Source organism: Camelus bactrianus, chromosome 10 (genome assembly GCF_048773025.1).
Source record: "Camelus bactrianus isolate YW-2024 breed Bactrian camel chromosome 10, ASM4877302v1, whole genome shotgun sequence".
Taxonomy (NCBI): domain Eukaryota; kingdom Metazoa; phylum Chordata; class Mammalia; order Artiodactyla; family Camelidae; genus Camelus; species Camelus bactrianus.
In genome coordinates this window covers 335,247-347,041 of record NC_133548.1, presented here as the reverse complement: position 1 = coordinate 347,041, position 11,795 = coordinate 335,247, and the positions used below count along the sequence as shown (strand labels likewise).

General features: G+C 63.9%; 1 protein-coding gene and 1 long non-coding RNA gene across 4 annotated transcripts; one reads left to right on the top strand and one right to left on the bottom strand.

Annotated features, from left to right (window-relative positions):
* Positions 1–67: 67 nt before the first annotated feature.
* Positions 68–11,174, top strand: RNH1 (ribonuclease/angiogenin inhibitor 1). 3 transcript variants are annotated; one of them, XM_074371303.1, is made up of 12 exons: positions 68–230; positions 1,093–1,196; positions 3,109–3,212; positions 6,093–6,198; positions 7,717–7,887; positions 8,106–8,276; positions 8,662–8,832; positions 8,903–9,073; positions 9,228–9,398; positions 9,581–9,751; positions 10,712–10,882; positions 10,958–11,174. In XM_074371303.1, the coding sequence occupies exons 2-12, from the start codon at positions 1,108–1,110 to the stop codon at positions 11,043–11,045; spliced, it is 1,584 nt and encodes a 527-aa protein (XP_074227404.1). In that variant the 5' UTR covers positions 68–230; positions 1,093–1,107; the 3' UTR covers positions 11,046–11,174. The 3 variants fall into 3 exon arrangements, with proteins under 3 accessions (XP_074227404.1, XP_074227403.1, XP_074227402.1); XM_074371302.1 differs by lacking the exons at positions 1,093–1,196; positions 3,109–3,212 and having other exon boundaries at positions 70–230; XM_074371301.1 differs by lacking the exons at positions 68–230; positions 1,093–1,196; positions 3,109–3,212 and adding an exon at positions 3,588–3,721.
* On the bottom strand, positions 2,509–3,596 carry LOC123612414 (uncharacterized). Its single transcript, XR_006719639.2, has 3 exons — positions 3,458–3,596; positions 3,129–3,252; positions 2,509–2,699 (listed from the first exon to the last, which is right to left on the bottom strand). It is a non-coding gene; the product is annotated as an uncharacterized LOC123612414 (long non-coding RNA).
* Positions 11,175–11,795: the final 621 nt, after the last annotated feature.

The window sequence follows — 11,795 nt, the reverse complement described above, 5'->3', positions numbered from 1 at the left end:
CGCCCAGCGAACGTTGGCGCGCTCCGAAGACGTCAGCGCCCGAGCCCGCCCCGCGCACGCGCGCCCGCCGTCCCGGCCCGGGCTCGCTGGGAGTCCGGCGGGGCGCCGCGTCTGCGCCTGCGCGGTCCCGGACCGTCCGCCAGACTTTCCTCCTCGAATTGAGTAACGGTCGACCTTCCGCCGCTCTGAGGAGCCGACTCCCGGGAAGGGCAGGCGGCCCCGGCAGACAGGTCTGCCCGCGTGGCGCCGCAGGGTGTTGGGCCTTGGGCCGGGCTATCTGCCCGCCGGCAGCTCCGCCCCGTTAGGTCGTCCGAGACCCTGGGGAGCTGGGTGGGCAGCTCCTGTGGGCGGGAGCGGAACGCAAGCGGGACAGAACCTCGCGGGGCCGCGGGGTCAGGGTTGCCCCGGCGGGGGGAGGGGGCTGGAAGGTCCGGAGGGGGTCCGCGTCCCAGCCCTTGCGCCGTTGGGCTGCCACCAGCCCCGGCGCCCACGCAGCTGCGCGGGCGCGCGGTGCCGGCCAAGTTAGTGGCATCTGCCGCCTTGCAGGCTGGCCTTGGGCCGGGACCTTAGAACCAGGCGGGCCCCCCAGAGGATGGCGTACGAGGAAGGTAACCACGTAGGAGAACATGCTGTAAAGCCGGAAAAGGTGAAAACAGCCTACATGTCCGCCCGTAGAGGTGGGCTGAGTGAAGACATTTGGAGAGTGGCTCACAGTGTGGCCAGAAGTTAGCTTGTGCCCGCGCCCGTTGACGTGACACGTATACGCTGTATTCGTGCGTACGTTGTACGCGTAGCTGGTCTTAACTGAGATACAGAGCTCCGTAACGCATGTTTCCTCCTGCTGCTGCAGGGAATTACCACGGACGTATTATTTTACACTTCTGGAGGCGGGAAGTCCAAAATGGGCCTCAGGGGGTTGAAGCCACGCTCTCCACAGGGCCGGCTCGTTCCGCTCCGGCCGGCTCCGGGCGAGAATCTGTCTGGGCCTCTAGACGTTGCCTTCCCCCACCTCCGGAGGGCAACCCCTCCAACCTCTGCGTGCCCTGTGGCGCTTCCTCTCTGACTTCCCCCTTTGCCTCTCTCTCTTATAAGGACCCTCGTGACTACATGGGGCCTATCCGAGTGATCCGGGGCGTTCTCCCCATCTCAGGATCCCTAACGTGGTCATATCTGCAAAGACCCCTTTGCCACGTAAGGTGACTACTGACACCTTTGGGGATTGACACGCGATGGAGCTGGGGGGCCATTGTTCCAGATACCATTCCCAATATCTCATTTTTATTTTAAAACGAGTGTATTGTGTGTACAGGAGGAATAGGAGCACATACAAGACACAGCCTTTGTCTCTGGAAGATGGGCATTCTAGGGCCTTTCACTTTTTATGTCTTAGGATTTTTCTGCAGAAAGCACATTCTGCTCATTTTATGCAAGCCACGTTAAAGTCGGTTTGGGTTCCAGCGCACCCAGAGTCCCCTCTCTGCCCACCTCCCTTCTGCCTTCCTCCATCCTCGCCAAGTCCAGGCTGCAGTAGCCTCTGCCAGCAGCCCAGCACCACTCTCATCCTCCTGCGTCAAGGTGGGAGAGAGCTGCTCACTGTCTTCCCTTGACGACTTGTCGACTTGCGCTTGCTCTGCAGGAGCTCGTGGCGTGGGGTGGGGTGGTTGTCTGTGCTTAAGGGGCTCACCTCTGGGAGGCCCCTGGGCTCTCGGGATCCCGTGGCCCCACGTTGGTAGCCCTGGTCTCCTTGCCAGCTCCTCGAGCCAAGGACTGGCCCCGCCAAATAGTCTCCCCAGGTTGAGTAGCCCTTCCTTTATTCCCCCCGTGACTGGACTCCCAGGCAACCAGTCAGTTCCCTGATCCTCCTTTGGTACCGTTAGAGATTGGTTGGTTTCAGTAGCTGACCATTTGGGCCACATGCTCTTTCTTCTCCTCCAGCTTTAAATTCTTGCTCTTTTGTTTCTAACTTACCAGTAGTGAGCCCGTGAAACCTTAGGCCCCCATCCTCAACCCCAGTAAAAGCAGAGCGCTGGGCGCCTGCCCTCACCCCATTCCCACCTCGCTTTGCAGCCCCAGGTGTGCCCTGTGCATTCCTACAAGTGTGAGTAATAAACATTTTTTCCAAGTTTCCTAATGGTCTTTGCTGAAGGGTGTCTTGCAATCATAGTAAGAACCACGAGGGCCAGTCCGGCCTCAGGATTGGTTATGGTTTAGCCAGAAGGGGCACGAAACAGCTATGTTACAGATGATTTAACCACTTCCCTACTGATAGACATTTAGAGCGTCTGGAGGTTTGGACGGTTACACAGTTGCTGCAAAAAAGGCATTTTGAGCGTGTATCCTAAGCTCAGGCATGAATATGTCTTTTGATTGATACACAGAAATGGAGGGGTGTGTCAGTTCTACATAAGCCAAACTGTGCTCCAGAAGCGGAACTCCATGCTTGCTACCTGAAAAGCTGGGTTGGCCTCTTGGTGGGTGTCGAGCCCAAGTACACAACTGAGCCAAAGATCGGGAGAAGGAAGGATTTATTATTACTTGCAGCAAGTAAGGAGAACACGGGGGTTCTTTCCCAAAGCAGTGTCTTCCCACAGAGCCCCAGCTTTATTCGATCGGAGTCAGGAGGGTCGGACGAGGTCAGCGCCATCGTCCCTTAGGGCCCAGGAGGCTTGCTGGTTGAGGCTTCAGGCTGGTCTTTGCCGCTGAAACAGAACTGGGAGTCTTTCTTCTTCTTCTTTTTTTTAATTTACCATCTTAACCATTTTTATTTATTTGTTGTTTTTGTTTGTTTTGCGGGTGGTAATTCGGTTGATTCAGTTCTTGTAATGGAGGTGTACTGGTGACTGAACCCAGGACCTCGTGCGTGCTTAGCACGCACTCTACACGGAGCTGTACCCTCCCCCTCCAGCACTGGGAATCTTTACAGCTGGTATCTTTGCTGTTGTTACTTGGGTTGCCAGGCACTGTTTCCGTAGTCCTGTGTTCACTTAAGATCGTTATACTGAGACCAGTTCAAGGGCAAGCACTGTGGCCAGGCTTAGACCACAAAATTGCTTAGGCCAAAAATGGCCTCTCGTGTCCAGAAAGCCACCCCAGGTTCTCTTTCTCCAGGGACTCCCTGCCCTACCTACCTGCTTACTGGCTCGTCCAGTTCATCACAGCCACTGCAGATAACCGATGGTCACTTCCACCCTCTCCTGTCTGGCGTGTCTCAGGTATTTTTATTTCTGTGCTCTGGGAAACTCCCTGACTGGCCTGTTGGCGGGAGGAGGCAGAGGAAGGGAAGACCCGGCGAGTCTTCGTGGGGGCGGCCGGGCCTCCCAGCGCCGGCAGCCCCACCTCCGGTTGGTGCCCCCTCCCCGCGAGCTCGCCTGCCATCTGTTCTGGGCGACACAGTGGTAAATCAAACAGGGACTTGGAATGTTACCCCTGGGCCAAGCGGAAAGCGGCGAAGGCTTACCTGGGAGCTTTGGTTCGGCGCACGGCTCAGAAAAAGGCGCTGCGCCAGGCCGAGGAGGGATGAAGGGCAGGCCGGTCCCTGGGGCTGGTGTCCCGCCGTGGGGGTCGGGTGGGCGAGGGCTACCAGACCTGGGCCTCCGGGCCGCGCCGGGCTCCGCCGCCTAAGCCCCGCCCCCGAGTCCCGCCCCCGCCCCTGGACCCGCCTCGCCCCGCGGCCCCGGCGGAAGCAGCGGCTCGGCCCTCGGGTCTGCGGTGGCGACGCGAGGTGAGGTCCGGGGTCCCGGGCGGAGCGGCAGCGGGCGCGGGCCGGGAAGCGGGGCGCGGCGGCCTCACTTCACTGGCCAGGCGCGCGAACTCGGGTGACCCTGCGGCGTTTCGGGGGCTCCCCGGCCCCTGACCGCCTGGCGGACGGCCCCGGGGCCCAGGAAGGGCGTGGGGGCCGGGGGCGCCGGGAGTCCTCTCGGCGCCGCGTCTGAGCGGCCCGCTTCCCCCGCGAGCGGCCCCGGCCCAACCCCGCGTTGACCCCGGGTCGCCGGACACACGCGGAGCCTCGGGCCGGCGCGGAGGGCGCGGAGGGCGGCTCCGGCCCCGGGCTGCCCCCGGCGCGCCCGCGCTCCCCGCCGCCCCGGGGAAGGCCCAGGCCAGACCGAAGGCGGAACAGACGCGGCTCCGGTCGTGCGGCGCGGCCTCGCGCGGGCGGCCGGTTACCCCGCGTTACTTACGGGCCGTTGTGGAGATGCTGGACCCATGCCATGGGGCCTGGGGAGCAGCCCAGCTGCTGGTCCCGGTTCCCAGTGAGCGCGTGGGCCCGACGTGTGCTTGCTCCCATCCCGACCAGGTGCCCTAGCTGAGGGTGGTGAGGACGGTTGTACACGGCATCTCTGGGGGGATGTGACTCTTTTTCACGGATTCTGAAAGGGATCAGTGACCCCTGGAGGTGAAGAGGCGGCCTCCTGGTCCCAAGGGCCAACCAAAGGGATGCCGTGGGGTCCAGCCAAGCTGGGAGGTCGGGCCAGCTGCTGTGTATCAGTTCCCAGCCTAGAACTGAGTCCCCTAGCGTCACACGGGATTCAGGGAGAGGCAGCAGAGTTGGGACTGGCGCCCCTCAGGGGTCCCTCCGTGCCACCTCCTTCCCCCCTCCCCTCGGGAGGGGTCAGAATCACCAGCTGTGAGCTCCCTGTTCCTGACGCCTCTCAGGCCTGGATGGAGGATTCTGAGTCAGGGTTTGGGTGAGCACACTTTGGGCTGGGTGGGGCAGGTCTGGCTTTGCTCACATGCGCTGGGTTTGTCCCTGTGAGGGTTGCGTCAGGTGGCCAGTTACCGATGCCCTCGCCCCAGTTTCTTAGCAGGCCCACGTGCTGGGACGTGCAGTCGTGAGTCTTGCCTGCCGGTTGACAGGTTGGCACGGGGGGGGGGGGGGCCTCTGCTCAGCAGGAATGCAACTAGAGCCTTGGCCTGGGCTGGCTCTTCTCCCCACTGTGGGCTCCGAACCAGCCTCGGGGTGGGAGGGGGAGCCCCCCTTCAGCAAGGCCAGGGCCGAGCCAGGCACGGGCACAAACATGAGAGGAGCGTTGTTCTCAGAAAGCTGGGGTTTCGGGGAACCGAGAACCCTCGTGGGCCTGAGTCATCCTGTTTCCAGAGACCTGGAATGACACTGTTCCCAGGTGTGACTCTTCACTGAGCGTTCTGTCACCCCCACCCCCAGTCTCCACCCATGGCAGCCCATGGCTCCCTCTCCTGCTGGCCCCCACCTTCCGGGCCACAGTGAGCCCCGGCCTGGGGCTCCGGTTCCTCTTTTATTCAGGCTCTGTGCTTGTCCCAGGTGAGGTTTCAGGGTCTGTGTGATCTCCCATCCCATACCTGCTGGGCAAAGGCCTCCTGCTTTTCTCAGCCTGCTTGGTGAGCTGGCCTGTCTGGGCTGGTCGCTCACTGACCCAAGGTGGGGCAGAGGACATGCCCTGTCCAGAGTCCCAGCTCCCAGAAGGGGATCATGGAATCGGGCACCCCGGGGAATGCACCGCCCAGAGTGCAGGCCACTGGACCTGGGGCCCCCACCCCACCTGCTCTGTCCTGTCCAGGGCACCTGCAGCTGGTAGCCCTCGGGAACTGTCACCTGACCACAGGCACCTGTGCCACCCACCCAGCTGCCTCAGGGCAGTGAGGCCCCAGGTACTCAAGTGCTGGGGGGACTGCGGCTTTGTGGATGGTCTGCCTGGCCGGCACAGCCCCCCATTTCCAGTGAACAGGCAGGGAGAGTTCCATAGCACTTGACAGATGTGGCCCCTGTGCTCCCTTGACTGGGGTCTCCACGCTGTGGCCAGGCCTGCAGCCAGCCCAGGCAAGTCAGAGGCAGGGCTGCGGGTGGCCAGTGCCAGGGGCTGGGGGAGCAGGGAGCCCAGTGGGCGAAGCTTCCCTCCACCCACCCCGGCTTTTCTGCTGGAGGCCGAGGTGGATAAAGGATCAAGGAGCTGAGGAAGGGGAAGGAAGCAGGCGAGGGAGAGACTGGCTCCTCCACAAAGCTTGGCCGCTTGGGGTCCTGTTTGGACTCCCCTCGCTGTCCCGCCCCCCCCCCCCCATCTGCTGGGTCTCTGGCCTCTCGAACCTTGAGAGAATTTCTCCCTCTGCATCTTGTCTAGGAGAGACTTCACCTCCCGCCATGAACCTGGACATCCAGTGTGAGGAGCTGAGCGACAGCCGGTGGACGGAGCTCCTGCCGCTGATCCAGCAGTACGAGGTGGTCAGGTAGCAGCCCCCACGTCACTTCACTTACGGAAGCGTGCTGTGACTTCTGTGTGGTTCTTGTGTGGCATAAAATTTACTTTTTAAATTTTTCCTCCAACTATTTTTTGTTGTTTTTGAGGGGGGTAATTAGGTTTACTTATTTATTTTTAGAGGAGGATACAGGGACTGAACCCAGGACCTCGTGAATGCTAAGCGTACGCTCTACCACTTGGGCTGTATCTTACCCTGCCTTTCTCCAACCACTTGAATGCAAACCCATTGCCGGCCCAAGCCCGGTGGGCAGAGCGGCCCAGACCAGGGTCTGCAGCTCGCCCTCTTGCTCCGGGGGTGCGATCGCGTCTGTCGGCTCCCCTCCCGGGGGCACTGCCTGTGCCCTGTCCCCTGCGGGGCCGCAGGCTGGGAAACAGCACAGACCTAGGGGTCCTGAGCGTTCACCGGTGAGAGATGGATGCCTGCCTGCTTGTCGTTTTCCTTTTGAACTTCCTTGAAAGCATTTTAGGTTATGGAAGAGTTGTGAAGACGGTGCGGGTTTCCCTGTGCCCTGCGCCCCCTCCCCCTGACGTCAGGCGCCCTGTCGCCTGGGGCCGGGTCACAGCAAAGAGCCCAACAGGGCGCCTCGCCTCTCATCACCGGCTCTCCCACCTGTGTCCTCTCCTGTTCCCGGGGCGCACGGGAGCCCTTGGGGCACTCATCCTCACGTCTCCCTGGCCCCTCCGTCCGCCCTTGACCTTGGCCACCTGACCCTCGACGTCTTCTCAGAGCTGAGTCACACATTCTGGGGACGATAACACAGAAGTGATGTTGTGTCCTGCCTGGCATGTCATATCTGGGGTTTATGGTCACAGTGGCACCGAACGGTGACCCCCCGTGGTCACCATGACCACCTGATGGGTGGTGCCTGCCGGTTCTCCACTGCAGTCACTGGTTTTCCTGTTATCGGCAAACACCCTGGGTGAGACACCTGAGACTCTGCTCTCACCCTTTTGTGCTAAAACGGTCGTCCACTGAGCTCCACACCCGTTGGTGGCTCTTGCCAGAATGGCTATTACCCGGCCTTTGCCTAACTGGGATTTTAATGTCCCCGTTCCTTCCACGACTACCAGCCGTCATTCCGTGAGTAAGGGCTGGCTTTCCTCCCACCTGTGTTCACTCGGGTTTTCACTCACGGGGACGGACGGGTCCTGGGTTGTGCTCTGGTACGTTCCCCGCTGGGCCTGCTGAGGCCCTTCAGGTGGGCACTGCCCTCTGAGGTGCCGCGTCCTCTCCCACACGTGCTCGGAGCTGCTGCCTTGTCCAGGTTTGATTTCTCTCCTGGAGGTGGACACCTGCTGACGGGCCCCTCGGTAAGATGTGGAGATCCGCATCCGTACACGTGCCGGTGTCTGAAGTTTTCCAAGATGATCATATGCTTTTCCTGTTTCGTTTTAAGCTGTGTTGGTTGTCACCCACCTTGCCCAGTTCTTGGCCCACTGTCGGGTCACAGCCTGCTGTGTGAAATGACCAGGTGTCCGTCCACAGGCTGGACGACTGTGGCCTCACGGAGGTGCGGTGCAAGGACATCAGTTCCGCCCTCCGGGTCAACTCCTCCCTGACCGAGCTCAGCCTCGGCACCAATGAGCTGGGTGATGGCGGCGTGCACTTGGTGCTCCAGGGGCTGCAGAGCCCCACCTGCAAGATCCAGAAGCTCAGGTGAGGCTGCAGGGTCTGAGCCTGCTCGGCGGTCTGGGGAGGCTCCACTCACACCGCAGCCCTGCCTGTCATCCCTGGGCCCTGGGCCCTGGGCCCTGAGGCACACCTGAGCCCGGCCCGGCCGCCCTGTGGGCGCCCACACACGCGCCTTGCCCAGGCTCCTAGAGACGGGGGTGGCTTGTATCGCGTGGGGCCCCGCTGACGGCCACGTACTCCAGCCTCCAGAACTGCTCCCTGACGGAGGCCGGCTGCGGGGCCCTGCCCGGCCTGCTGCGCTCCCTGCCCACCCTGCAGGAGCTGCACCTCAGCAACAACCCGCTGGGGGATGCCGGCCTGCAGCTGCTCTGCGAGGGGCTCCTGGACCCCAAGTGCCAACTGGAGAAGCTGCAGTGAGTGTGTGCCCGCTCCCCCTAGGCCCACCCCCAGCCCTGCACCCACCTGTCCCCTGGGAAGCCCCCTCCCCAGCTCATCAGCTTCAGGGAGCTTTGAGGGGGATCTCGGGGACCTGCAGACCTCCTGCTCCCTAACTCCCAGCTGAGGCCGGAGGAGCTGGCAGCTGGCCTATGACCCCGCGCTCAAGCAGGAGTGGCCGTGAGCACACGGGTGGGGTCAGCGGCCGAGGAAGGAAGCTGGGCCAGAAAGGCCCGGCTCAGGACAGGTGTTCTCTCTCCTGGGTCTCCGCCGCCCACTGTCCCGGGTGGGAAGGGAGGCCCTCGGCCTGCCGGCCCGGACGCATTCCTGCGAGTGAGGGGCTGGCCGGCCACCTGTCCCCAGGCTGGAGTACTGCAACCTGACTGCCGCCAGCTGCGAGCCCCTGGCTGCCGTGCTCAGGGCCACGCAGAAGCTGAAGGAGCTGGTGCTGAGCAACAATGACATCGGCGAGGCGGGCATCCGGACGCTGTGCCGGGGCCTGGCGGACTCTGCCTGCCAGCTGGAGACGCTCAAGTAAGGTCTGGGCCGGGGTGGGGGGTTGCGGGCGGGGCTCCCCCGCTCCCGGCACCTCTTGTGTCCCCAGGCTGGAGAACTGTGGCCTCACGGCGGCCAACTGTAAGGACCTGTGTGGCATCCTGGCTGCCCAGGCCTCGCTGAGAGAGCTGGACTTAGGCAGCAACGCGCTGAGTGACGCGGGCGTCACGGACCTGTGTCCCGGGCTGCTGAGCCCCGGCTCCCAGCTCAGGACCCTGTGGTGAGTCGGCCCCCGGGCTGGGCGGGCAGGGCCTGCAGAGCGGCCGGGCGCGGCGGGGGACGTCCGAGAGTGCCGCTGTGCTGACACGGGGCCGGCATCGCCCCGCTGGCCCTGCAGTGACAGCCCAAGCACTTCCCCTCCCCCTCCCCCGCAGGCTCTGGGAATGTGAGGTCACCACCAGCGGCTGCAGAGACCTGTGCCGCGTCCTCAGGGCCAAGGAGACCCTGAAGGAGCTCAGTCTGGCGGGCAACCACCTGGGTGACGAGGGCGCCCAACTGCTGTGTGAGAGCCTGCTGCAGCCCAGCTGCCAGCTGGAGATGCTGTGGTGAGCGTGCGCCCCGCGAGGAGGCTTGTGGCCTGGGGGCCGGAGCTTCCTCGGAGGGAGGGCAGGGACGAGGTGCTGAGGTTGAGCTGCCCAGAAGCCAGGAGGAGCGGGAGGGGGCCCTGGGAGGGGCGCCCCTCGGGCTCAGGTCTGCAGCGACCTCAGTCCCTGTCTGCCTCCCGCAGGGTGAAGTCCTGCAGCCTCACGGCCGCCTGCTGCCCCCACTTCGGCACCGTGCTGGCCCGGAACAAGCGTCTCCTGGAGCTGCAGCTGAGCAGCAACAAGCTGGGTGACGCGGGCGTCCAGGAGCTCTGCCGGGGCCTGCGCCAGCCCGGCTGCGTGCTGCGCGCGCTCTGGTGAGCCAGCGGGCGGAGCGCGAGTGTGCCTGCGCGGGGCGGCAGGGCCCCCTCCCGTGTGGGAGCCCTGTCCCCACGCAGCCTTCTGGGTGTCCTCTTCTCGGCCCCCACCCAGAGCAGCTTCCGCCCCGGCCTGTGCTCGCCTGCCTGCCAGGCCCTCGTCGGCGGGGCCCTGCTCCGTGCTGCCTGGCCTGAGCCGGCTCGTGCTCCCGGCACCGTGCGTGCTGGGTGCTGGCTGCACTGACGGAGCGTGTCGTGCTCCAGGGTCCACTGCTGGCCTGGCGGGCCGGCCTCCAGGCTCCCTGTTCTGTCTTCCAGCCCAGCTGCTCAGCCTCTCACTTCTGCCGTCACTGTTTTTCCTCTGTTCTGTGTCCTTGCCTGTCTTCCACTGGTGGCTCCCCTGGGACGGTGGTCATCCCGGGCAGCAGGCGAAGGTGGGGCCGAAGAGCCCTAGACAGCCGGCCCTGCAGCTGAGCCCCAGGCGGGACCCTCCTGCATCCTGCCAGGGGACGCTGTCCTGCTTCCAGGGTCTTGGGGACACTCTGAAGTCAGGCGGGGAGAGGAGCTGTGGTCCCTGACACCTGGGTCTGCCCCAGCGAACCCGGCACGGCCCCTCGGCATGGTGGTCTTGTGGCGCTGGGGGCCCCTGGGCCTCGCGCTGCCGCCCCCCCCGCGGGAGCCGGCACCTCTAACCTTCCTTTGGCCCTCGTGCCTCCTGTCCCCAGCCATCCCCTTGGCCTCTGTAGAGCCTCCGCCCCACGCAGCCGGGCTCGGGGGTGAGGAAGCAAGGAGTTGGGGTGCTGAGTCCAGCCTGTGGCCGCTGTGCCCGCAGAGGGGAGCTCTGCGCCTCCAGGCTGAGGTGGGGGGAGAGCTGTGACGCCGGGGCCACGAGCATGGCCCAGGTCACTAGGCCGGTCACTGGTGCCCTCTGCCCCAACCTCTGCCCTGCTCTCCACCCAGGCTAGGGGACTGCGACGTGTCTAACAGCGGCTGTGGCGGGCTCGCGGCGCTCCTGCTGGCTAACCAGAGCCTGCGCGAGCTGGACCTGAGCAACAACTGCATGGGCGACCCTGGCGTCCTGCAGCTGCTGGGCAGCCTGGAGCAGCCCGGCTGTGCCCTGGAGCAGCTGGTGTAAGTGGGCGGCGGGGGCGGGCGGGCACGCGGGTACGCGGGCGGGCACGGCCCACCCTGCCTCTCCTTTCACAGCCTCTACGACATCTACTGGACGGAAGAGGTGGAGGACCGCCTGAGGGCCCTGGAGAGGAGCAAGCCCAGCCTGAGGGTCATCTCCTGAGGCGCCGCCGTGCACGGCCCGCCTCCCCTCTCGGGGTGTCCCAGCTTTAACTGAGAGAAACGCTCAAATCAACTTATCTCTGCGAGAGAATTTTAGGCACTTTATAATCATTAAACACTTTTGTGGCAAGAGGGGTCCTTGTCCGTCCTTGTGGTTCCTGCGAGGTGCTGGTGTCGAGGGAGCAACGTTTTCGCGAGGCTCTTGCTGCCCGGTAACCACAAACTGAGCAGCCTTAAGTGAGTTCTGGGCCAGGCCTGGCCGTGGATGTGCCCGAGCTACCTGGGTGCTGGCAGGGTCCTGCTCCCTGCGGTCCTGGAGGCCACCTCCCCCCACAGGCGTTCACGTCCTCAGGGTCTGCGAGGACGGTGTCCTGCCCACACTGAGGGGCACCAGAACGTCCCCCTGCCCTCAGAGGGACAGCAGCCTCTGGTCGTCAGCAGCTCACCTGGGCGCCTGGCATGTGGGCCTGAAACCCGGCTGGGAGCTGCTCCCGGCTCCCGGCTCCCGGCTGCACCTGTAAATGGCCAGCTTCGGAACGCGTTCCTGGTGGAGGCCAGAGCCCCGTGGATGGGAGGGTAGGGTCCTCCTCCGTCTAGCTGGCCTCACCGTGCCACAGGTGGGTAGCAAAGGGGTGACCTGCCCTGACCAGCACAGTCGAGCAGACACTGGGCAGCTTTCAAAGGGTCTGGTCCTTGGGCAATAACTTCTGTTGCTGCAAAAGCCCTTCGAGTTGCCCAGGACCCCGGCTTC